This window comes from Aotus nancymaae, unplaced genomic scaffold (assembly GCF_030222135.1).
Source record: "Aotus nancymaae isolate 86718 unplaced genomic scaffold, 86718_ANA_hifiasm-v0.15.2.pri h1tg000032l_0, whole genome shotgun sequence".
NCBI classification, from domain to species: Eukaryota; Metazoa; Chordata; class Mammalia; order Primates; family Aotidae; genus Aotus; species Aotus nancymaae.
The window spans coordinates 30,882,647-30,909,117 of record NW_026988445.1 but is presented as its reverse complement, the minus strand read 5'-3'; the positions used below and the strand labels follow the sequence as shown (position 1 = coordinate 30,909,117).

At 39.2% G+C, this 26,471-nt stretch overlaps 1 protein-coding gene across 4 annotated transcripts in view; it reads left to right on the top strand.

Moving 5' to 3' along the window:
* AHCTF1 (AT-hook containing transcription factor 1) overlaps positions 1 to 26,471 on the top strand; it is a 74,544-nt gene that overhangs the window by 34,383 nt on the left and 13,690 nt on the right. For 3 of the 4 annotated variants that reach the window (XR_010345121.1, XM_021666909.2, XM_012443737.3), the window contains exons 21-30: positions 1,651 to 1,795; positions 1,872 to 2,003; positions 2,768 to 2,918; positions 10,093 to 10,243; positions 10,551 to 10,658; positions 13,647 to 13,839; positions 15,309 to 15,503; positions 16,441 to 16,783; positions 20,714 to 20,822; positions 24,945 to 25,042. Coding sequence is in view for 3 of the 4 variants with exons in the window: in XM_021666909.2 (XP_021522584.2) it covers positions 1,651 to 1,795; positions 1,872 to 2,003; positions 2,768 to 2,918; positions 10,093 to 10,243; positions 10,551 to 10,658; positions 13,647 to 13,839; positions 15,309 to 15,503; positions 16,441 to 16,783; positions 20,714 to 20,822; positions 24,945 to 25,042 (1,625 nt within the window). In the remaining variant the exon portion in view is untranslated. The remainder of the gene's footprint in view (positions 1 to 1,650; positions 1,796 to 1,871; positions 2,004 to 2,767; positions 2,919 to 10,092; positions 10,244 to 10,550; positions 10,659 to 13,646; positions 13,840 to 15,308; positions 15,504 to 16,440; positions 16,784 to 20,713; positions 20,823 to 24,944; positions 25,043 to 26,471) is intronic. The other variant, XM_012443736.3, reaches the window with a different exon arrangement.

Here is a 26,471-nt window from a genome sequence, read left to right as displayed (position 1 = left end):
GAGAAGTACAAGGCCATTTCAGATGTAAATTTTCAGGGAATACCACTATACATTGTACTTCCTTGAGTCGTTGACCTGTATAAGACCTGTGGAATATGTCAAAATATTCTAGTTCCAAAACAACAAAATTAACCGATGGCCCTGACCTCCCAACAGTGGGTGCCATTGCTTCCCTGAGTATCTTTGTATTCACAGAAAGTCTAGGGCAGTGCAATCTTGCTGTCTTTTATTCTGCCTTGGAAGTTGTCAGCCTCTCCAAAAAATTTTAACTGCCAGATTGATCATTACCATTCTTAGTGTATATCTTCAGAACTCTTTCTTTTCTATTTAAAAAATATATAAACAGAAATTTTATTGGTTAATTTTTTAAATTGTCACTTTCATACGGTTTTTAACTTGCTTTTTAAAAAGCTTTATATATTATTTTTTAAGTTAATACATATTTTCCTCATGTAGGGCTACATCATAACTCATTGTTTCACTGCATATTCCTTTTTTTTTTTTTTGAGACAGAATCTGGCTCCGTCACCCAGGCTGGAGTGCAGTGGCATGATCATAGCTCACTATAGCCTGGACCTCCTAGGATCAAGCAATTCCCCCGCCTCAACCTCCTGAGTAGCAGGGACTACAGGCACACACCACCATGCCCAGCACAATATGCTTGTTTCCACCTGTAGGTCTCAGTCCTTTCCACGCTCTTCATGCTTTTTGTATTTTTTTGTAGTCAGGGTCTCGCCTTGTTGCCCAGGCTGGTCTTGAACTCCTAGGCTCAATTGATCTGCCTGCCCTGGCCTCCCAAAGTGTTGAGATTACAGGCATGAATCACCATGCCTGGCCCTCACTGTATATTCTTATACTTAATCTTTATGCAATTTTGCTGGTATTTCTGTAGATTATATTCTTTGTATTGGGATTGTTGGGCCATGGCTTATATGTAATCATAATTTTCGTAGATACGCTCAAGTGAACCTTCAAAACAATCCTATCGGTGGGGTATGAATTGAACACTGGCATTTAAAAAAAAAAAGGAAAAAAAAAAAGCTCCTACCTGATTTTGGGAGACATCTGTGTAAGAAGTACTCCTTCATTTAAATGATCTAATTGCTCACAAAAGGATGTCTCAGCACCTCCGCCTGGTGCCTAAGACTGCCAAATTTGCCCCAAGTTCTCCAATCAAATCTTGCTGCAGATCAACCAAAAAACATCTTCCACTACTAAGCTATACTCTTCACTTCCTCTGGAACACAGTATGCCTGTTTCCTCCTGTAGGTCAGTCTCGTCCATGTGCTTCTCACTGAGTGTCACTTCTTTAAAAGCCTGACGTTCCTCTGTCACACCATGCCAATCATTCAGCTCTATCCAGGCCACATTAGTTTTTTGTCTTTGAATTTGTGTGTACTTCCCTTGCTTTTTTATTGTTTTATATCTAAAGAGCAGCATAAAATTCTTTAAACAAGTTATCTTACTGACATTATTATTATTGGCAAGATTCATTGTGCAGTACTAAATATTCAACAACTTTTTAAAGTTCTTTTAAATTATTTGTAAAGATACCTCACTAAGTATCTTTGAGATTCTACGTGTAGATTATGCATTTTGAACATTTAAATAACTTTTCTAAAACTAAACTTCAATAAATATTGCTTTCAGGTGCATGGTTGAGGCCTGGAGTTTTTTGCGGCAACATTGTAATAGGTTGAATATAGAGGAGTTACTAAAGCACATGTATGAAGTCTGTCAGGAAATGGGCTTAATGGAAGATTTACTGAAGTTACCATTTACAGACACTGAGCAGGTAATTACTTAACAATGTAAACTTGTCAGAAATTCAGGATGAACTGGTAGTTTACAATCTATTTTGTTCTTTTTAGGAATGTTTAGTGAAATTTTTGCAGTCCAGTGCCAGTGTTCAGAATCATGAATTCCTTTTAGTTCACCATTTGCAGCGTGCCAATTATGTGCCTGCCTTGAAGCTGAACCAAACTCTGAAGATTAATGTTATGGTATGATTAAAGTTGTCTCATTATGGGGGGTAAGAGAATAAGGAAAACTGGAGATTTTTGGTGTGTTATATAAGAGCTTACAATGGTTTGGTAATCACTGTGCCTTATATTACCTTGAACTCACAGAATCCTCTGTTCATCTCGGTAGCAGAGTTGGGAACAGGGTATCACTACCTAATTCTTTTATGTTCTGATACCTGCCTACAGTGTTGCCCTTTCACTCAGGGAAAATGAAGATGTAGAGGCCAGCAGGAGGAATGTATAGTAGAAAGATGATTGTGTAGGAGAGGGGGACGTGGAGGTCAGCAGTGGGACTTACACAGTGCAAAGATCATCGACTTCACGGGTCATTTACTCTGTGTGCTTGGGACACACTCTAAGTCTTGGTTTCATCAATGGTAAAGGGATAAAATCTCATTGTCAGGTTGTTTTGAGGATGCACAGAGAGGTGTGTGAAGTAGAATGTTGCCTCACAAGTGTGGATACTTAATACATGGTAACCATTGTTTTTATTAGTTGTGAAGAATCAAGGCTTGGTAGCAGAGATTTGGAATTTATTGATGGGTGAGGATTGATAAAACAAGTAGATATGTGGATGAAGTTATTGGTTTGGAAAAGTGGATATGTAGGTAGGAGGAAGATATTTTTGGATATTCATAATTTTATTTTAAATGGTAAATATAGAATTATAGCACCTAACATTTTGAAGGTTAATTTTTTTTTTTTTATTTTTTTTTTTTTACCAATTTTGATATGTTTAATAGAATGATCGTGATCCTCGTTTGCGGGAGAGATCACTGGCTCGAAATTCTATATTAGACCAGTATGGAAAAATCCTTCCTAGAGTCCATCGAAAATTAGCCATTGAACGAGCTAAGCCTTATCATCTGTCAACATCATCAGTTTTTCGATTAGGTAAGAATTTCATTGGAGAATATTATAATCTATTGGACCAAAAAAGTTCTTGAATGATTACTTCTCTGCAACTGCCTTAAATGTAGCTCACTGTTGCTGATACGTAGCCAAGGTATGCCTTGGCGATGCTGCTGCCTTGCTTCCAGACCACTGCAGTAACGTGAGTGTCATGATAAAGCTAGTCTTCTGAAGTTTTGGTTTTCCATTGCATAATATTTACAGTATACTTTTAAGTATGCTAGCATTATTCCTAAAAACAAGTGGAGATGTGTAATTTTGAAATGCATTATTGCTAAAAAATGCTAACGGTCATCTGAGCCTTCTATGAGTGGTAATCTTTTTGCCAGTGGAGGGTCTTGTCTCAGTGTCGATGGGTGCTGACTGATCAGGATGGTGATTACTGAAGGTTGAGTCGGCTGTGACAGTTTCTTAACGATGACACAGTGAAGTTTGCCACATCAATTTACTCTTCCTTTCACTCAAGTTTCTCTATAGCATGTGATACTGTTTGATACCGTTTTACCTGTAGTAGAACTTCATTTAAAAGGAGTCAGTCCTCTCAAACCCTGCCTCCGCCCCATCATCTTAAGTTTATGTAATATTTTAAATGCCTGTTGTAACAAACTACTCTACAAGAAGGCAGGTTTGGATCAATCCGACTTTTATTATTTGGCTTCTGAATTAGGAGGATAACACTGGGAGGAGTCTCCAAAGCAAAGATTAGGGTATTGTCTTTCCAGAGACCACCAGCCACAGTCATAGAAAGGACTAAACGGTAAAGGGAGAAGGAGTTTATTTTTATTTTTATTTCTTTTCTTTTTTTTTTTTTTTGAGATGGAGTTTCACTCTTGTTATCCAGCCTGGAGTGCAATGGCGCGATCTCAGCTCACCGCAACCTCCGCCTCCTGGGTTCAGGCAATTCTCCTGCCTCAGCCTCCTGAGTAGCTGGGATTACAGGCACGCGCCACCATGTCCAGCTAATTTTTTGTAGTTTTAGTAGAGACGGGGTTTGACCATGTTGACCAGGATGGTCTTGATCTCTTGACCTCGTGATCCCCCCTCCTCGGCCTCCCAAAGTGCTGGGATTACAGGCGTGAGCCACCGCACCCGGCCAGGAGTTTATTTTTTATATGGTGATTTATTACCAGTTAAGACTTTTTTCTTTGACAGAAGAATAGTGAGTATAGAGAGTTCTATAAGGAAGAAAGTTTGAATGTATCAAGAGTATGGCAAGGGCACATTTTACTTACATACGATATCCCTTCCCCAGAAGAGAAGCTTGAGATCAGAGACTAGGTTATAGGAATAAATTGAACCTCGTAGAGCCTGATCTGAGGGCTGTGGTGCAGGCTTCACTCAGGAATGATGCCTTTTAGGGTCTGAGCCCCTGAAATTTAAGAGAAGAGGGAGTGGTTAATAGTACATGGTCCAAACAGGGTTTTGTTGATCTGGAGGTAATTTGGATTTTTGAGTCTTAGTTTGAATCCAGTCTCTAGGTTAATATGGGTGAAGCTTAACCTCAGTGGGAACAAGAAGATTGTGGTTTCACATATTTTGAGAGTTTGTGTTCCCTTTTTAAAATCTACAACGTTTTACTGCCAGAGGTTTGAGCATGCCAAGGCAACTAGCAGTTTGAAGTGTTGGATGCCTGGGGCATCACTGTGAAGTCCTTATGTCGTCTTTTTCTGGCATGCCACCCCAGCTGGACAGCTTGGGTTAGTGGAGTCATAAGGGAGCCTGATCTGAGTATTATTTTGTACAAATTGGAGATACCTGTTAGATCCTTGGTCTGTTTTCTCTCTTAGATCTGGTATGTTTATTACGTTAATTAATTGCATAAGGTTTTTTTGTTTTGTTTTTTACCATAATGTGATGATCTGTGGCCATATTTAGTTATAGCCTGCCCTAGGTTTTTGGGAATCTAGATTCTTTTTGGGGGGGCATTAATAGTTCATCCCTCTGAATCCAAATTTGGAAAACACCCTTCCCATTTGGCTTTAATTCCTGAGGTGAATACTGAGGCTGGTACTTGTAGAGTAGGAAGTCTGGAATCAGGGTCGTTTGTAAAGTTCATATGTTTGTGTTGTCTTTTTAGTAGCTGTGTCTGTTTAGGTTATTTTTTTTTAATCACTTCAGAATTTTTTATTTTTTTGGTGACCCTGGCAGTAGACCACCGCTACCCTTTTAGGTAAGTACTGCCTCTAATAGCTGTAGTGTTTTTAATATGGTTAACCTCCTTACTGTCTGCAGTCAGGAGGCCTGTTTAAAAAATTGCACTGTACGCATGGGTTACAGAGAATGCTTACTTAGCATCTGTGTGGACGTGATGGCCTTAGTCTGTCCTGAAGACGAGGCTCTGTCTAGGCAGGGAGCGCAGAGGTAGTTGTGGAATAGGAAGTCTGGGATCAGGGTCATTTGTTCACGTTTGTGTTGTATCATGTTGGAGTATCCTCAACTCCAAGTGAGCTTGTTTATATAGCTTGTTTCTCTTGGCCCCTTTCTGTGATGTTACTCTAATTTACGAACAAAGGCTTTATTAACTTCAGAGTTCTGAAAGAGTTTGTTTTTCAGGTCCTTCCGACTAGAGTATATTTTATCAGTAGTGGCTTAAGTGTTTGTGTGGGAGGGTTCCTGGGAGGTGGGCAGGAACGTGGCAGGGCTAGGATCTGGCACACTTTGATATGGGTACTTCGGCTGTCTCTTAGTTTTACTTTGTGTTGTAACGTCCTCCCATCAGGAAGCCAATGATATCTCTGTTTTTAGTTTTATCTCTGGATAACTGATTGAGGACCTGGACCATTAGTGTCTGACTCATGGTTCGCTTTTAAGCTTTTCTCATTAATAGGCAAGTTGTAACCACTATCCTAAGACATGGGGGCCGTTTCTTGGCCACCATGTCAAGTTGGTTAGAAAAATGGAGCCACCACCCTTGTTAGTGGTCCTAGCATTTGGGTAGGTACTCCCCTGGCTATTTCCTGCCTTTTTTGGGACAAATAAGTCAAAAGGTTTAGCCAAGTTAAGCAGGGCTGCAATGGGGAGCAGCAGTCACTTTTTGTTTGCTTGGTTAGTTGTTTTTAGTTTTTTGAAGGTCCACTTGTATTGTTTCTCTTATTTAAAAGGGTCTGACTCTACCTCTTACAGCTTTTTATAAAAAAGCTTTGTTAAAATACCCAAATTGGGAATTTACGTATGACAGAATCCTGCCATTTTCAAGAATTTATGTAACTTTTTTTGGTTCTGAGGAGGAGGTATTTGATATATAGCCATTTTGCTGTCCTGGGAAAGAAACCTTTGTCCCCAAGAAATTAAATAGCCTAGGGCCTTTTTTTTTTTTTTGAGGTCTTCTACCCGCTTTCAGCTAGAAAGTTTAGGGTACAGTATTTTTACTAGATTCTTCTTTAGAGGGGCCAGTAATTAAAATATCACTTACATATTATACTTTCTCTTTTAAAATAAAATTCCTGTAATCCCTGGAGACCCTCCCTGTGTTTTCACCTTATTTCAACACTGTAGATTCCATCTCAAGAAACTGTTTGCCTATGCATAAGAAGCAATTCCTCATTTATCCATGTTTTATCATGAGATTACAGCAGTTCATCGCATCTTTAGTCTGTTTTTTGTTTTTGTTTTTTAAGAGACAAGGTCTTGGTCTGTCCCCCATGTTGTAGTACAATGGCATGATCATAGCTCATTGTAGCCTAGGCGTCCTGAGCTCAAGAGATCCTCCTACCTCAGCCTTCCGAGTGGCTGAGACTACAGGTCTGTGCTACCATGCCTGGCTAATTATTTTTTGTAGAGATGGCCTCTTGTTGCCCAGGCTGTTCTCAAACTCATGGCCTCAAGCGATCCTCCCACCTTGGCCTCCAAAAGTACTGAGATTACAGGCATAAGCCACCATGCCTGACCCAGGCTCTGCTTCTCATTCTGGTTCTCCTGCTGTGTCCATCCTACCTGCAGGTGTTGTCTCCACTGACGTCTTATAGCCCTCAAAGTTACTCGTGAGAGATGGAATCACCTTTTTCCAAACTCCTCTTAATGTGGATAGTTTGACCTCCTTCTATGAATTATGAATTTTCTGAATCGCATCTAAAATGGTGAATCCTTTCCAGGTTTTCAGAGGACTTTGCTTAGATCTCTCAGAAGAATCACTATCTGTGACAGCTATAGCTTTTCGAAGTATATTTCTTAAATTATGTCTTGAAAATTGAGATACTCTGTGATCCATAGGTTACAGAATGGATGTTGTGTTAGCAGGCATGAAAACAGCATTCATCTCCCTGTCATTAGAGCTCCTAGGTGACCAGGTGCATTGTCAATGAGCAGTAATATTTGAAAAGACTTTTTTTTCCTAAGTAGTTCTCAACGATAGGCTTAAAATATTCAGTAAACTATGCTGTCAACAGATGTGTTGTCATCTAGGCTTTTTCCTTTGATAGAGGACAGGCATAGATGTCACACAATTCTTAAGGGCCTTAGGATTTTTGGAATGGTAAATAGTCTTCAATTTAAAGTCATTGACTACATTAACCCCTAAAAAGAGCCTGTCCTTTGAAGCCAGGCATTGACTTCTCCACCCTAACTCTGAAAGTCCTAGAAGGCATCTTACTCCAATAGAAGGCTGCTTCATCCACACTGAAAGTCTGTTGAGCGGTGTAGCCGCCTTCCTCAGTCATCTCAGCTGGATCTTCCGGGTCACTTCCTGCAGCTTCTCCATCAGCACTTGCTGCTTGGCCTCACGCGTTCATGTTATAGAGACTTCTTTCCCTGAACTCCCTGAGCCACACTCTGCTAACTTCAAAACTTGTCTTCTCTTGCTTCCTCATCTCTCTCAGCTTTCATAGAACTGAAGACCATAAAGACTTTGCTTTGGATTAGGTTTTGTTTTTGAGACAGAGTCTCCCTCTATGGCCAAGGTTGGAGTGCAGTGATAATCATTGCTCACTGCAGCCTCAAACTCCTGAGTTCAAGTGATCCTCCGGCCTCAGGCTCCCAACTATCTGGTGCTACAGGCATGGGCCACAGCACCTGGATAGGTTTTTTTTTTTTTTTTTGCCCCCTGCCACTGTGGTCTCAGACTCCTGGGCTCAAGTGATCCACTCGCCTTGGCCTCCCAAAGTGCTGCGATTACAGGCATGAGCCACCATGTCTGGCCTAGATTAAGTCTTGGCTGAAGGGAATGTTGTAGCTGGTTTGATCTCACTGTGTTGCCTGGGCTACTCTCAAACTCCTGGTCTCAAGTGATCCTCTTGCCTCAGCCTCCTAAGTAGCTGGGACTACAGGCATACACCAGTGCACCCAGCTTGGTTTGATCTTCAGTCCAGACCACTACAACTTTCTCCCTTTCAGCGGTAAGGCTGTTTTGCTTTCTTACCATTCATTTGTTCACCAAAGTAGCACTATTTAATTTCCTTCAGGTTCTTTTTTGCATTGACTACTTGGCTAACTGGCATGAGAGGTCTGGCTTTCGATTTAAAGTCATACACGTGACTCTTCCTTTCACATGAACACTTGAGGTCTTCATAGGACGATTAGTTGACCTAGTTTGGATATTGTCAGTCTCAGGGAATAAGGGAGGTCCTCCAGGAAAGGGAGAGACACGGGGTAACAGCTCATCAGTGGGAATGGCTAGTTGGTGAAGCAGTCGGAACATACACATTTATTAAGCTTACTGTCTTACATGGGTGCATTTTGTGGCTTCTCAATTCAATTACAGTAGTGGCATCAGGCAGAGCGCGGTGGCTTACGCCTGTAATCCCAGCACTTTGGGAAGCCAAGGCAGGCGGATCACCTGAGGTCAGGAATTCAGGACCAGCCTGGCCAACATGGTGAAACCCCATCTCTACTGAAAATGCAAAAATTAGCCAGGCAAGGTGGTGGCAGGCGCCTGTAATCCCAGCTCCTTGGGAGGCTGAGGCAGGAGAATGGCTTGAACTTGGGAGGCAGAGGTTGCAGTGAGCTGAGATCGCACCATTGCACTCCAGCCTGAAGGGACAATAGGGAGACTTCATCTCAAAAAAAGAAAAAACAGTAGCATCATAGATCACTGATGACAGTTCACTCTAACAGATATAATAATTAAGAAGTTTGAAATATGAAAATTACTGAAAGACACAAAGTAAGTAAATGCTGTTGGAAAAATGGTGCCAGCAGACTTGCTGAACACAGGGTTGCCACACACCTTCAGTTTGTTTAAAAAAACAAAACTCGGCCAGGTGCAGTGGCCCATACCTGTAATCCCAGCACTTTGGGAGGCTGAGGTGGGTGGATCACGAGGTCAAGAGATCGAGACTATCCTGGCCAACGTAGTGTAACCCCATCTCTAGTAAAATAAAAAATTAGCTGGGTGTGGTGGCAGGTGTCTGTAGTCCCAGCTGCTCGGGAGGCTGAGGCAGGAGAATCGCTTGAACCTGGGAGGTGGAGGTTGCGGTGAGCTGAGATCGTGCCACTACACTCCAGCCTGGCGAAAGAGCGAGATTCTCTCAAAAAAAAACAGTAAAGCAAAGCACAAGAAAATGAGGTAGACCTGTACTCATTCATCACAGGGATGTTTTTTATTGGCTGCTTTATAACCCAGTAAATGTAAGGCTTTCTTAGAAGATTTGACTATTACTAGGGTAGTGCATAATGAAAGAACTCTTTTTTCAGTTGAAGGCAAATGTCCAACTTCTAGAAAACACAAAGAATAACTTTTTTTTTTTTACTGCTTACTGAAAGGCCAACTTGTTAAATCCTGCATAACTATAATGAAACCAAATATAGGCCAGGCCTGTGGCTCACACCTGTAATCCCAGCACTTTGAGAGGCCGAGGAGGGAGGATCACTTGATGCCCGGAGTTCGAGACCAACCTGGCCAACATGGTGAAACCCTTGTCTGTATTAAAAATACAAAAATTAGCTGGGCGTGGTGGTCGTGCCTGTAATCCCAGCTACTTGGGAGGATGAGGCAGGAGAGTCACTTGAACCCAGGAGGTAGCGGTTACAGTGAACCAAGGTCACACCACTGCACTCCAGCTTGAGTGACAGAGCAAGACTATGTCTCAAAAAAAAAAGAAACCAAATATAATTTTAGCTATTCTTACCATGTAATGTGTTTTTTTTCCTAGTTATTCTTTCATATGCTTTTATTAAAGTCTTTTTGGAGGTGCAGTTCATTCTTCCATTCTTCATTTTACAGTTTCTAGACCCAAACCATTATCAGCAGTTCCAAAGCAAGTTGTAACAGGAACTGTGTTGACAAGATCTGTTTTCATCAACAATGTGTTATCTAAAATTGGAGAAGTTTGGGCAAGCAAAGAACCTATAAATAGCATCACACCTTCCGTTAGGTATGTTTTTCTTACACCTTTTATAGTCATTCTGCTTGTTAATCTTTACTGGACAATCAACAGCATTCATCAACAATCCACTCCCATTGCCTACGTTTATAATGTATGTTAAAAAGAAAAACTATGTTGGCTATGTTTCTTAGAAGAATTTTTTAAAACCTTTAAAAGTGACATGTGTTCGTTGTTAATGTAAATGATGCAGAAATACGCAAAGTAAAAACATAAAAATCCTTTGTTCTCCCATCTCATCCACTTTATATCAGTGCTCCTTTGTGATACATTAGAAGTTAAATTTTTATTTTTGTAGTTCTAAAATAGAAGAACCATCTCCTATAGTGTATTCACTCCCAGCTCCAGGGTTGCCTGAGGCATTTTTTGGAACACCAGTTTCAAAAGCGTCACAGAAAATTTCTAGGTAAGAATTTATTAAATCATTCTTAAGAGACAGAATGTTAGATTTAGATGATAATTACAATTGTAATTTTTAATTATATTTAACATTTTATAGACTATTTTAAATTAAATGAATATTTTAATGCTAGCATTTTATTGTAATTTTGGGCAGCAGTATAGTAATTTTAGGAAATTTAACATTAGGTAGGAGTATACTTGAAATTGTTGTTAAATAATTTCAGACTGCTTAGTGAACAGGAGTGAAGTTTGTCTCATGAGCAAACTATTATTTTCCTTGATAGTATTTCCTTGTTAATAGACTTCTAAGTGAAGGTTGTTTTTATACTTAATTACACATTAATCTTGGGTGGCTCATTGTGAGGCTTTCTCCTGTTCAGCAGTGCCCACTAAAATGCCTTGTGTTGCTTCGGGTGCAGTACTTTCACATCTTACCTGTGGTGTTACAAAAATGGTTAAGTTGAAGTTTTATATCCAAAGTGAAATTGTGATTGTAAGTATTTACTTATGAGCATTGGTTAGTTGAAAAGTTGTCATAATTATCCATCACAGAGAGCACAGTATGTCTCTTGATATATTGATTCTTTGTCCTTAATATGCCCAAGATCATTGCAAATTTTTGATTGTTTTATCAAAGACAAAATTACATTGTTTACAGTATTTATGATGATTATAGATATTCATTACAACATTATCTGAATTTTTGATACTGAAAGAAAGATATTTGAGATAAGGATGTACAAACAACTGAGGCCAGAGGTATTTATAGAGTGCAATAATGGACATATTTTAAAGCTTAGAAGGATGTTTCATTTTTTTGGACTAAATTTAGTTGTTTCCCTTTACTTACTCTCATAAGATGGAAAGACGGTATTTTAAATGGAAAGAAGATATTTTAAATGAAAGTCATTATTACTGACGTTCTTTTTTCTACCAATAGTTCTGATTTTTTTTTCTGCAAGTTCCCTTTCTTGGTGTTTTTGTAAGTTAATAGCTCTGAGGTTTAGCAGGGGGTCAGTAATAGAAGGTAAAAGACCTTTGATTAATGGTCTCAGGTCCTTAAAGTATTGTGAGAATTTTTTAAAGCCAGTATTAACTCAGATGTAAGAGAGCTAATTGAGTTACGAATATTTCCTTCTATAAAAATAATTTTATTCCCTGATTCTGTGTTTTTCATACTGAGTTTGCATTACTTGGTAGACATTATATCTTTCAGTGAAATAGGGTAGAATAGATGACATCTGAGGGAAAATCATATAGCAAGCCTGAAGTGCTAATATATGTAATTGATGTTTCATTTTTATGTGATATAAGATGCATTCTTTATTTGGATCATGGTAAAAAACATTTGTTGAAGTCCTGAGACCTAGTGCAATATTTAACATTTCATTTAGAAAATATCTTAAAAATCATTCTCTTAAAACCTTTTTTTGGCCGGGTCCAGTGGCTAATGTCTGTAATCCTAGCACTTTGGGAGGCCGAGGTGGACAGATCACCTGAGGTTGGGAGTTCGAGACCAGCCTGACCAACATGGAGAAACCCTGTCTCTACTAAAAATACAAAATTAGCCAGGCTTGGTGGTGCATGCCTGTAATCCCAGCTACTCGAGAGGCTGAGAGAGGAGAATCACTTGAACCCGGGAGGTAGAGGTTGCAGTGAGCCGAGACCATGCCGTTGCACTCCACCCTTGGCAATGAGGAAAACTTTGTCTCAAAAAAAACGAAATCAGTTTCATTGATGTAGGAGTTTTGCTTTGACTCAGTAGGTTGCGCAGGCCTTGCGTTTGAGAAGCAGTCATTCATAAATAAGTCCCTTAAACATAAATATTAACACATGCAAAACATTTAACAAAATGTTCCTTTGGGATAGCTCAGTATAAAAGTGAGCAAACTGTTTTCCAAGTACAGAATTTAAATGCAAATGAATAGAGAAGAGAATCAGAAAAAAAGAAATATCTAGCAGCCTGATTGGATAATCTTGGTTTGGCAGAAATCTAAAAACTGTGTTTGATACAGAATAACAAGTGGGAAGACCTTTAAGTATTTCCCCACTATCACCTATGTTGGTCTGCCACCCCCAATAGCAAAATGCTCATCGATAGGTAGAATAATGATAAGGAAGGCACAGCAACTAGCAGCTTTTATTTTTGGCCTCCAGAGCCTCCAAAGCATCCTGTACTTTTCTGGTTATTCTCAGGTGAGCCACATTGGCATTTGGGGAAAATAAAAAGGGATTGTTTTTACCACTAGAATATCGAACCATAAAATAGACTGTTTATTAGGAAATTGAGAAAGGAGTGACCTGTGCAAATGGTCCACCAAAAATTATTACCTGAAAACTCTACTTTTGATTAAATTATGTATCTATAAATTAAGCTTTAAAACTTTACTTGGATTATACATGTTCAGTACAAGTAATCAGTGAGATCAGTTTTATCACTGGGACTAGGACATAATGGAAAACCTTGTACTTTGTCACCAAACTCATTACTTTGAAGAAGTTAACTTTTGGAGGGGGTGGTCACTAGTCTTCATGGCAGTGAGAACCGTGAAGGCAAAAGGAACCAATATTCATTATATATATTGGTGAATGGATGTTTTACATGTTAATGAATTGTAGTAAATGGATTGCCAGGGAAGCCTTGTCCTGTGTGCTTTAGTATTTTACATCATTGCCAGTTCATCCTTATTTGAAAATAAATGCCGGGCACATAGTGAGAACTCAGAAAATATAGGGAAAGGTAAGGAGGACGACTTGAACTCTTTTGAAAAATCAGTTGCTACATGCAATTCTTAATGTTCTATTTCGCTGTGAAATAATTTCTGACTTTTTAAATGCATGGTGGCACTTCGGATTACATTAATACTCTTGACTGAATTTGTATTTGCATGTGGTTATCATAGTTACCAGTGAACGTGGAAGTCTGATGAAATGGGTACTAAATTATTTTGGTTTTTCGGTATAACTCAATAAATGCATATTCTCATTCCAGACTGCTGGATTTGGTTGTTCAGCCTGTCCCCCAGCCTTCCCAGTGTTCAGAGTTTATTCAGCACAGCTCCATAAGATCTCCTTTGTACCTTGTATCCCGTTCACTGCCTTCAAGTTCGCAATTAAAAGGATCGCCTCAGACCATCTCCAGAGCTTCAGAATTACATTTGCTTGAAACTCCTCTTGTTGTTAAGGTTAGTATTTACACATCTGGCATTCACAGTGAAACTAGAAGGCTCTTCCTTTTCAAGTAGCAAGGAGAAAAATAAGCAATTTATAACTGATATGTTTGGGGAGTGCTGGGAAGTGCTTTAAGCATTCTTCCTGTGTTTTTCACATCTTTTTAAAGAGTTGATTAAATGTATCCTTTCCTGTTTAAAGTTAACAATTACACATTATTTTCTTAAATGTAATGCACGGTGTGGTTATTATAAATTTGCCTTTGTCCTTTGTAATACTTTCAGGTTCTTGAGTTTGTTGTTATTTTATTTTTATATAAACTCCATTGCTGTTACCATTATGCTGTTATTTCTTCTATCAAATGCTATTTCGTTCTTAGGTTTATTTTTATATATTCAATTTTTTGACTCCTGATGAAGCTGTAATCTGTCACTCCTTCCTGCTTTGGTTTATCCCTCTTTAAATTGCCTTTTCTCATCCCTCGAAGGTTATTATTAGCTCAGAAATCGGAACACTGAACTTGTGTTACCTGCTAGTGGTGGGCTTTTACCTTTCCATTTTTAAAGTTCCTTTACATATTATCTCCCTAGCCCCTTGACCATTGTTATGGATTGAAACCCAGAAGCTTTCTTTCTCCCTCATCCCTCCCCATTGTCCCTGGGTTCTCTGTTTGGATATCCAGCATTTATATCGAAGCTAGGGAATCCTTATTTTTCAAGTTGAATAAAAGATATCTCAATAAATGCTATTCCTAAAATAGTTATTAAAATAAGTTGAAAAGTAAGGTTTTTCTAATTTAATATTCAATATAGTTTTTTTATTTATTAAAAAAATTACATTTTATATTCTCTACAGCTAAGTTCAAATGAAATAAAATTGGAATACTTTTATACCTGCTGCCAGAATAGCCTAGAAAAAAGAATTGTTATGGAGAACATGTCTAACGAACTCATTATAATCTAAGAAGATTCAGTAATTTGTTTACTAGGCCTTTAGAGGCCAAGTTAAGTGAAGGAATTATCTGTACTAAATAACATATATGCTAATTTCAGATTATTTGTATTCATTGTACTAAATCTTCAGAGGATTCTAATATGTAATTTGGTTATTACTGGATTTGTGTGATGAACTTTTTTCTATAATATACTACAGTCTTACTGTAGCTTTCTGTAATTATTAGATTTCTATAATTCTATAATGTTAAGTAATTTATCTTCCTAATTGGCACTTTATTTTTTAGTTGAATTTAAGCTGGAAATAATGCTTTTAGAAAGGTTGTGGATGCAGTTTTAGGTTTCATAGGCTTACATATAAAAAGCTCTGGAAGAATTTTGTATTTTCTTTGCAGAAATCTGGAATAAATATTTCTATTTACATGCTTATTTAGAGATTAGACTATAACCACTACTGTGACTCAGTTGACCCAGTCTGTTCTTATATAAGCACCTTTTAATGGTGTAATTCCATTTGCTCTTTATCCTAGAAAGCTAAAAGTTTGGCCATGTCAGTTACCTCTTCTGGATTTTCTGAGTTCACTCCTCAGTCCATCCTGAGATCTGCTCTTCGATCAACACCTTTGGCATCTCCCTCCCCATCACCTGGAAGGTCTCCTCAACGACTTAAAGAAACTAGAATTTCATTTGTGGAAGAAGACGTGAACCCAAAATGGATTCCTGGAGTAAGTTTGATAATTGGGAGAAAAAATATTTAATAAGAATATATTAGCATCTACTAGTAAAAAGTTACATAAATCAATTTTTAAAATACCACTATAGATTTTTTTTTTTTTTTTTTTTGAGACAGTTTCACTCTGTTGCCAGGCTGGAGTGCAATGGTACGATCTTGGCTCACTGCAGCCTCTGCCTCCTGGGTTCAAGTGAGTCTCCTGCCTCAGCCTCCTGAGTAGCTGGGACTACAGGTGCATGCCGCCATGCCCAGCTGATTTTTGTATTTTTGGTAGAGATGGGGTTTCACCATGTTGGCCAGCATCTTTTGACCTTGTGATTTGCCCACCTTGGCCTCCCAAAGTGCTGGAATTACAGGTGTCAGCTACCACGCCCAGCCTAGATTTTTGTATATAAGCTTGGAGATAGTAATGAAATCAGAAAATATTAGTTCTGAAAGAAACAATGGGGCCATTGGCTAGGCCAAACCCATCATCTTACAGATAAAAGGGCTTGGAAGCACCAAGTTAGTTGGTTGTAGTCATCTAGAAATATGGCGGTAGAATTGGGACTAGGATCCAAATTTCCTAATTCTTAGTCCTTCTTTTATGTTTGCTTTTACGTTATATTTTGTTACTTGTAAGTTTCTAACTGGTGGTGTCGTTAGGAGGGTGTGTCTCTAGATCCACTGTAGGTTATTAGGGACCTTTAGCCTGTTCTCTGTTTTAGTCTTCTGAAAATACTGGTATATTACCAATTAGGGAAACATTAGCCACATTAATTTTTATGTACCAGAAGAGAATCGATTTAGAATCAGTGAATTTTTATTAAGGAGAAAGTTTGGGTAAAAACAGCATAGAAAGTGTGGGTGTGATTGGGATGAAGAGCTTAGGACCAAACTTAACTGTGATATTTACTAATTCTTTTTCTTTTCAAAATCTTACTTACCAGGCTGCAGATGATAGCAAAGCAGAAACTGAATGGCCAAAGAGCAGAGATAGGACGACATCTTTTCTCCTGAGCAGCCCTGAAAAGGACCATCAAGAAATGGATGTGGGGTCACAAAGTTTAGAGAAACTGGATGTGAGCAAAGAAAACAGCAGTGTTGAGACTACCTTAGAGTATCAGGATGCACCATCACCAGAAGACCTTGAACATACTGTTTTCATGGGCTCTAAGCCAAAAAGCTCTTCCACTGAACTAATTACTAAGGTAACTGAACAAATTGAAAAGGATGGAGATAAAGATGTACTTGAGTCAAAAGTAACTTCTTCAGACCTGGAGAAACAAATGGGTAAGAATTCATTTCTGAATACTCAAAATTGTTATTAATGTTCCTCAATAAAGTTTATAATAGAATTTTTCCCGCCATAAGAAAAAAGCATCACAGCCAGGCACTGTGGTACATGCTTACAATGTCAGCACTTTAGGAGGCTGAGGCTGGAGGATTGCTTGAGCCCAGGAGCTTAAGGCAGCCTGGTCAACATAGCAAGGCTCTGTCTTTACAAAATAAAAATTAAAAAATTAGCCAGGCATGGTGGTAGGCGCCTGCAGTCCCAGCTGCCCTCGAGGCTGAAGTGGGAGAGTTCAGAAGTTTGAAGCATCAGTGGGTCGTGATTGCACCTGTGTACTTCAGCCTGTGCGACAGAGCAAGACTGTGTCTCAAAAAGAAAGCGTCAGGGTTAAATTATTACATGCTCACAGTGTACTGTTCCTCGACACAGCACACAGATCTTACTCTTTTGGCTTAGAAAGTATGGCTTACATTGTTTCATGAGTAGGTATGAGATTTCAGAGGAGAACTTATGTATGTACTTCTTTATTTGGCCATGAAATTTAGAAAAGAACAGTCATATTTTAAGGAAGGAAATGTAAGATGCCATAGTCTGACTTGAAAGTCCTTCCAGTAGCTGTGAGAAGTAACTTTACAGAACAAAGCATTGCAATTTTTAACTTATCCAGCAGTCTTAAGCTTCTAGAATTCTCATAAATCAGGAACTTCATTCTACTCTCCGTCCTCACCTCCAGAATAATCACTGGACAATTAAATGCTCAGGCTGGGTACAGTGGCTCACACCTATAATACTGGCACTTTGGGAGGCCAAGGTGAGAAGATGATTGCTTGAGCCCAGGAGTTCAAGACCAGCCTAGACAATATAGGGAGACTCCGTCTGTACAGGAAAAAAAAAAAATTAGCTGAGTATGGTGGCAAGCACCTGTAGTCCTAGCTACTGAGGACACTGAGGGGAGGATTACTTGGGCCCAGGAGGTCGAGGTTGAGGATGCAGTGAGCCATGATTGCACCATTGCACTCCCGCATGGGCAACAGAATGGGACCCTGCCTTAAAAAGAAGAAAGAAAAAGTAGTTCAGTGGCTAGTGCATTTATATTATTTTCTTTTTCAAAAAAATTTTTTGAGTCCCTAATGTATGCCAGTTAGCTCCTGCTATGTTTATTCTGGGTGTTGAAGGTAAGACAGTGAGTGAAGTAGAAACAGCACCTGCTCCCATGTCACGTAGAGCATGGTGGACTGTATTGACAAACGTTACAGTCCAGCTTGGTTCATGCTATGTTGGAGGGATGGGGGGCCAGGGGAATGCTAGTGAAGGGAAGAGACTTGACCTAGAATTGGTGGATCAGAAAATGTCCTATTTGTATGTTTCTTACCCTACATACAGTTTTAACAAGGTTATTTAAAGGTAACTGGTAACTCTAAAGTTGTAAAAACACACACTTATGTAAAAATCTGCGTCTTAGGTAGTTTAAGAGGCGAGTCCACTGAAGTTTGGACTATGATCTTTACTTAGTAAGCATGGGCACTGTTAATTGCTTGCTCTAAGAACTTTAGGACTATGCTCATAAATGTCGAGAAATTTACACTGCCTTTTTTTTTTTTTTTTTAAATAAGACAGAGTCTTGCTCTGTCACCCAGACTGGAGTGCAGTGGGGCTATCTCATCTCACTGCAACCTCTGCCACCTGGGTTCAAGCAGTTCTCTTGACTCAGCCTCCCAAGTAGCTGGAGTTTAGGCATGTGCCACCGCTCCCAGCCTACACTGCTCTTTTGATGTGCCTTGTTCTACTAAAATGTTTAAATGGTAGCTATTTTTTTTTTTTTTTTTTTTTTTTTTTTTTTTTGAGACGGAGTCTCGCTCTTGTTACCCAGGCTGGAGTGCAATGGCGCGATCTCGGCTCACCGCAACCTCCGCCTCCTGGGTTCAGGCAATTCTCCTGCCTCAGCCTCCTGAGTAGCTGGGATTACAGGCATGCGCCACCATGCCCAGCTAATTTTTTGTATTTTTAGTAGAAACGGGGTTTCACCATGTTGACCAGGATGGTCTCGATCTCTTGACCTCGTGATCCACCCGCCTCGGCCTCCCAAAGTGCTGGGATTACAGGCTTGAGCCACCGCGCCCGGCCAATGGTAGCTATTAAAAGAATGTCCGTACCATTATCTTCACTGATTACTCCTAACAATGTTAGGCAGTCTCAAATAGAAATCTTTTTTTTTTTAGGTAGGGGGGTTCCTATAGCACAGACTCTAGAGTGACGCAGGCTAGATTCGAATCCTAGCTCAGCTACTTACTGAGTACGCGTCATGAGCTGGGGTGGGCAGTATAACCCCAGGCTTCAGTTTTCTTTTCTGCTTTTTTAGATGTTGAGGATTAAGTGAGTTAATATATGTAAAACAGTTGCATTAGTGCCTGTTCAGCAAAAAGTGAAAAGCGAGAGGTTAAGAGGGGCTCTTGAGCGAGGCTCTGAGGATTAGAAGAAGAAAGTGCTAGCAGTCTGATAACAGCAGTAAGCCTAAAAGAACAAAGAAGCAGACCCAACAAAATTTTAAAAAGTAATAATGCAAGATGTAGGGTCAAGCCGTACAGGATCGTGGGGTGTCCCTGTCGCTGTGTTGAGGCGCAGGATCCAAGAAATAAAGAGGCAAGATACAGAAGGACAGAGAAAGCGCAGCTGGGCTCAGAGGGCCAGTGCCACTTGAGCGGAGACAGGCAAGGCCCTGAGTGTCCAGAAGCGTCTGTGTTTGTTGGGTATAGGTTAGGCGGCAGGGTAGTGAGTGGGGTCATTTTAAGGAGAGTGATAGGGTCAAGACATGAGCAGTAAGCAAGGGGCCTACCCCCATTAGGTCACCAAGGTGGTGGGTGGTGTGTAGTAAGGAGGGTGCAGTGTGCAACATCTCTTATCTAGGGGCAGGCAACTTCTAAGAATTTCTATAGGAGGATGCTTTGAGTCAGTACAGCAGCAACAGAGCTGACAGGGTCTACCGCCACCTGCTGGCAGCTTCCAGTGATTTCTGTAGGAGGATGCTTTGAGTCCGCACAGCAGCTAGAGAGCTGACCAGGTTATACAGCCACCAAGGCGCAATTATACAGGAGGAGTTCTAAGCCCTTGGATGCTCGCGGGATTGCCGGCCAGAGGCCAGCTTTCCATAAGAACTGGATGCAAGGTACTGCAACTCCCTTATAGGAGGAGTGACTCTTGATCCAAGCCTGCCGTGCAGCAGGTATCTTTATGATACTGAATGCTGCCCTGGGCCGGCCTGTCATGTAGTGCATGCCCTTTCAGGCAGGGGCACTACTGCCTGGGCCATAGATTCTTGTCCTGGGATAACTGTTTCCATTAATTCATGCTCTGTACCGTGTCTGCTGTAGACATTCCTCCGACTATAAACAAGATATGATTATGTATGTAGAGCTGTTTTTCTCTTAATTCATGCTCTGTACCGTGTCTGCTCTAGATATTCCTCCAACTATGAACTAAGATATCATTATATATATATATAGAAGAGGAAATCACTGAGTAGTAAGATACTCTTCAGGTGCTAATTGTGCCAATTATAAACTAATATGATTATATTATATATAAAGGGTTATGTAAGAGGAAATCACTGAGTAGTAAGATATTCTTCAGGCGCTAATTGTCCCAATTATAAACTAATATGATTATATGTAAAGGGTTATGTAAGAGGAAATCACTGAGTAGTAAGATATTCTTCAGGCGCTAATTGTCCCAATTATAAACTAATATGATTATATATAAAGGGTTATGTAAGAGGAAATCACTGAGTAGTAAGATATTCTTCAGGCGCTAATTGTGCTGGGGGTATGCTTGACTTTCCTTCCTTGGTGCCCAGAAGCGGGATTACCCACACAAGATACCGGTAATCACTAAACATTTAGCATAAATAATGTTCTTGTCTGTATGACTTACAGGCAATTTAGAAGGTGTGGAAACAAAAGACCTCTTAGTTGCAGAGGAGGCGTTTTCCGAATTGAATCACTTAAGCCCCATTCAAGGTTGTGTACCGTCAATCCATGAAGGGTAAGTTTACGGAGAAAAATTCAAAAATACTTTTTAAAAGAAGTTTAATAAATTGTGAACCAGAAGTAAAATATTCTGTGCATGTTAGATTTCATTTAGATCTGTAACATCTCCATTTTGGTAATGTTGGCTGTTTTAAAAGAAGTTTAGTTGTACAGTTGTATGTTATTTACTAGTTACTATGACATTTTTGCAGTGCTACTAGACATTTTGGAAATATACAGAGACATGATAAATTGAGGCAGAACTCTTAATATTCTTTGGTGAACTCTTAATATTCTTCAGTGATTCTGTTTTTGTTGAGACCAAAAGTTTCACTCCCGGCTGTGCATTCCTCCACGCCCTCTGCTTTCCAGTTGTTTCAGGATGATCAGGCATGAGACTCTTACAGGTAGCCCAAGGTAGAGCACAGGGGAGATGACAGTTTTATTTCCTTTCATTTGTTCAGTACATGACTTGTTTGTGTTTTTAACGACCGGTTGACACGTTATACTCCCAAATAATTTTCATTGACACCTTTACTAGATGATGTATTCAAAGCGTGGTCAAGCAGATTGGTGAGAGTTTTAGTTTATGTTGTGCAACAAGATAAACAGCTTGCCTTGGAATATAAATCAGTGCTCTGCTTCCTTTACGGAAAGTCAGCTGTAGTAATCAGTATGGTTAGTGAAGTAACTGATTCGCCTTCTGGCAAGAGTGCCTCTTCTCATTCTAAGACTGACACAGATTGCATATCAGCACTTTGAATAGCACTGTTGTAGAGGATACAAAAAAGGGACAGCTTCAATTATCAAGTAGTAGTGAGGGTGATTTAGTGAAACTAACCCACATAAAACATAATTTACATTATAAATGGTTCATTAATTTATAAATAATGAAAGGGACTTTCCAGACCACCTATACAATTCAGTATCATGATAGTCACCCCTTGTACATTGAACTAAATCACATGCTTTACTCCTGAGACATCTAGATTATTAGCTGGAATCTTTGCCAGGCCTGCATGGAAAAAGTAAAAGAAGCCAGTATAAAAGGATTATCCAAATTATTTTATCATTCTAATGTTTTTTGAATTTTAATGAAAACTAATGTTATTTATTGCAATGGCTGTGATGGAAATTGGAACAATTGCAAAGCAAAGAACAATCACATGAAAACGAGTCACATGAGAATTACCAGTGAGAATCTAGGTGCATATTCACTATCTTAGCCAATTAGTTCCTTTTAAAATAGAAACTAACTTGATATTTTGTGGGGATACGTCACTGTTAGTTATTCTTATTGTAAAATCTATACATGTTTTAAATACCTGCTTTTTCTTGAATTTACCTTAAAATACTATTTGTCCTAATTTTTAAAACTAGCATCCTTTAATTGGGTTTTGAGAAAGGTCAGATTAGAATATTCTAGGAGCACTGTCATCATATTCCAGGATTTATTTTCATCATATGGATTAATACAGGTTTTATTGGTCTCTTATTCTGAGTCATTTATCATACTATTTCCAGGTAGCATTAAAATATTGAACCTTTCTTCTGAGTTCATACGAAGTATTCCATAATACTTGACAGACTTATTTGAAAACTGTGGCCACAGATTATTAAAACTTGGCTTAAATATAATGTATACTGACAGGCATTTTTAAATCATGTCATTTCTACTTTTGCTGACAAAAGAGTTAAAACATTAGAAAAGGAGAGAGATCCAAGATGGCTGATGATTAGCAGCTCGGGCACGTACCTCCCAGTGAAAGCGCAAAGAACGAGAGGACGCCACACTTTCAGACGAATATTAGTTGCTCACGGACCAGGAGATTCCCAGTGGAGGAGCTCCACGGGTCGCCAGGGCGACTCTTGTGGCTGGCATGGCGGTTTTGCTGGTGCCTTAGCACGCCAGTTATTGGTGCAGAGTCCGGAGATTCCCGGGCAGAAAAGCACCATCAATCTTAACACCGCTGTTTTGGCCGGCTCAGTGGATTGCTCAGATTTCGGCGCAGGGAATCAACAAGTTGGACGTCAGAGACCCAGTTAGAAAGTCGGTAATTATAAAGACGACAGACGGACAAATATATAATGAAGGGAAGAAACCAGCGTAAAAAGGTAGAGAATACTCAAAATCAGAATGCCTCTCCCTCTACAGGGGATTGCAATTCCTCATCAGTAACGGAACAAGGCTTAATAGATTACACGTGTGTTCCAATAACAGAAGCAGGCTTCAAAACGTGGGTGATAAGAAACTTCTGTGAATTAAAAGAACTTGTTCTAACCCAATGCAAAGAAACTAAGAACCTTGAAAAAAGGTTTGATGAAATGTTAACGAGAATGGACAATTTAGAGAAGAATATAAGTGAATTGATGGAGCTGAAAAACACAACACGAGAACTTCGCGAAGCATGCACAAGTTTAAACAGTCGAATTGATCAAGCAGAGGGAAGGATATCAGAAGTCGAGGACCAGCTCAGTGAAATGAAACCGAGAAGACAAGAATGCAGAAAAAAGGATGAAAAGGAATGAGCAAAGTCTCCAGGAAATATGGGACTATGTGAAAAGACCTAATTTACGTTTGATAGGTGTACCTGAATGTGATGAAGAGAATGAATCCAAGTTGGAAAATACTCTTCAGGTTATCATTCAGGAAAATTTTCCCAACCTGGCAAGGCAGGGTAATATTCAACTCCAGGTAATACAGAGAACACCACAAAGATATTCTTCAAGAAGACCAACCCCAAGACACATAATCGCCAGATTTATTAGGGTTGAAATGAAGGAGAAAATACTAAGGGCAGCCAGAGAGAAAGGTCAGGTTACCCATAAAGGGAAACCTATCAGACTTACAGCAGATCTCTCAGCAGAAACCCTACAAGCCAGAAAAGAGTGGGGACCAATATTTAACATCCTTAAAGAAAAGAACTTTCAACCCAGAATTTCCTATCCAGCCAAACTAAGCTTTATGAGCGAAGGAAAAATTAAATCTTTTGCGAACAAACAAGTACTTAGAGAGTTCACCACCACCAGGCCTGCTTTACAAGAGCTTCTGAAAGAAGCACTATACATATAAAGGAACAACCAATATCAGCCTTTCCAAAAATATATCAAAAAGCAAAGAACTTTAACACAATAAAAAATTTACATCAACTAATGGGCAAAACAGCCAGCTAGCATCAAACGCCGGTATTAAACTTATATATATTTTAATTGGATAAAAAGCCAAAACCCATCGGTATGCTGCATCCGGGCCCATCTTACATGCAACAATCCATAAAGACTCAGAGAGAAGGAGGAAGATTTACCAATCAAACAGAGAGTAAAAATAAACTAATAAACAAAAAGCAGGAGATGCAATTCTCGCCTCTGATAAAGTAGACTTTAAAGGAACAAAGATCAAAAGAGGCGAGGAATGACATTACATAATGGCAAAAGGATCAATGCAACAAGAAGAGCTAACGATTCTATAGATCAACGAGATAGAAAATTAACAAGGATATTCAGAACTTGAACTCAGACCCGGAACAAGTAAACTTAATAAACATTTATAGAACTCTCCACTTCAAATACACAAAACATACATTACCACCTCACACCTATTCCAAAGGTGACTATATAATTGGAAGTAAATCACTCCTCAGTAATCGCATAGCATTTCATAGGTTTAAATTAAATATCGGTTGGCTGTTTGTTTGTTATCTTCTTCCCTTATTCCTTCCTGACTACATCATTAAGTATAATTATCAGTATAAAAGAGGTTTTCAATACCCATTACTAAATTGCATTCTAGCCTGGGCAAGAAAGCAATACTCCCATTCTCTCTCCCTCTTTCTTTTCCTTCTCCCTCCTCCCCATTCTCTCTCTCTCCTTCTCTTCCTTTTTCCTCCTTCCTATTCTCTCTCTCTCTTTCTAAAAAAAAAAAAAAAAAAAAAAAAATTAGAAAATAGGAAAAACAAGTCCAGCGTTGTTTCTAAATTCACTTGTCAGTTTTTTATTGTTGTTCAGAATGAATTTGAGTTGTATTCTCTGAGCCTCAGTTGTACATCACTGAAACGGCAGGTTAGGGGTAGGACTATAAAGCAGATTAAAGCAGATGGGATCTTCTTATCCACTAAGGTGTGTATTTCTTTTTCTGAAGGAAAATCTTCACCCAGAAGTCCAAGGCACCAGTGTTGGACGAAGGATTAACGTCTGTTGAAACCTGTACCTGTGCAGTTAGAGCAAATGACGGTAAATGTAGGTATTATTTTGACTTTAGGATTATTCCATTTTTGTATTTTGAGTAAAGAGTTTTCTATTCTTAGAGCAAAAGAATCTATTCTGTTATTCCTCTATTTCCCCCTCAATTATTCCTCCCTCTCTGGTCAGCTTTCCTGGCATAAAAGTATTCTGAGTAGATGTGTCAGCTCTCAGACAGTGGGTTGCTTGTAAAGGCATTCTGTGGCTCTAATGTTGAAAGTCTTAGAATGGTTTTTGTGGACATATTTTCCACAAGAAATATGAAAAAAGAACAAGTAAATTACTAGTCCGCAGCCAACCATCTTCTTGGACTCTGAAGCATTTTTGTGTTTGTGATAACTTAAGGCCAAAGTTGACTTTTCATTATTAGAAAATCACAGATGACTCCAGGGAAATTAAATATATGGAATTTACTTCTTTTAATTCAATGAGCAGTTTTGTGAGGCCTGTTCTGGCTGTACAGAGATGAGGAAGATATGTTTTCCTCAAGGAGCTCATGCTGGATTTAGGGGAAGCAGACACCTTGAGTGTTTCTGCCCAGAGTCTGTCTAATCACGTGCATATTCACCCATTGAGTCCTCCTAGCACTAACTGTGACGTAGTTGTCATGTGACTCTAGAGCCCATGCTCTTAACCGTACGCCTTTGTCCCTCGTACATTATGAATGGGGCTTAGGAGCAGCTTCAGCAGACTTGTTTTTGTCCCATGATTGAGAAGGTAATACATGGTGATCTAGTGGTACAGTGTAAATAAAAAGCTGCACCCGTTTGAAGGGGCCGTAATTAACAATTTAAAGTGTCTCCTGAGTTTTTGTTTTCTGTACATATTTCCCCTTGTGTGTTGCAAGAGGAGATAATATGGTGGCTAAAGAGTGCAGGGGCCTGAACCAGAATATTTGGCATCATAACCCAGTTCTGCACTTAGGGGCTATACTTCTATTTTTTTCTTGGTAAAATATTAATAGTTCTAAATGGGAATATTAATAACACCCATTTCATAGAGTTGTCAGGATTAAGCCATTTGCATGTAAAGTGTTTCGTGTAGTGCTTGGTACCTGAAGTTTAATAAACGTTAGCTGTTAGAAATAATCATTATTAGTACATTTATTATTAAAAAAGCAACTTTCTTTTCTCAATATTTTAAAGACATTTTTCTGTCAGTAAAATAGATGAATCCTGGCTCTTTTTAACAGCTCTGACAGCGTTCCACAGTATAGATGTTCTGTGCTTAACTAATTGCTTACTGCTGAACATTTGGGCCGATCACCGTTGTGGGGTTTGTTTTGCTGTTTCTGCAGTGAACGTGCCTGTGTCTTTGCACATTACATTCTGTGTCCGTTTTTTAACCATGGACTTGTTGGGTCAAGGAGTATATACAGATTTTTAATATTTTATTGTTGTATCCAGTAAAGTTTGTATACTTCATG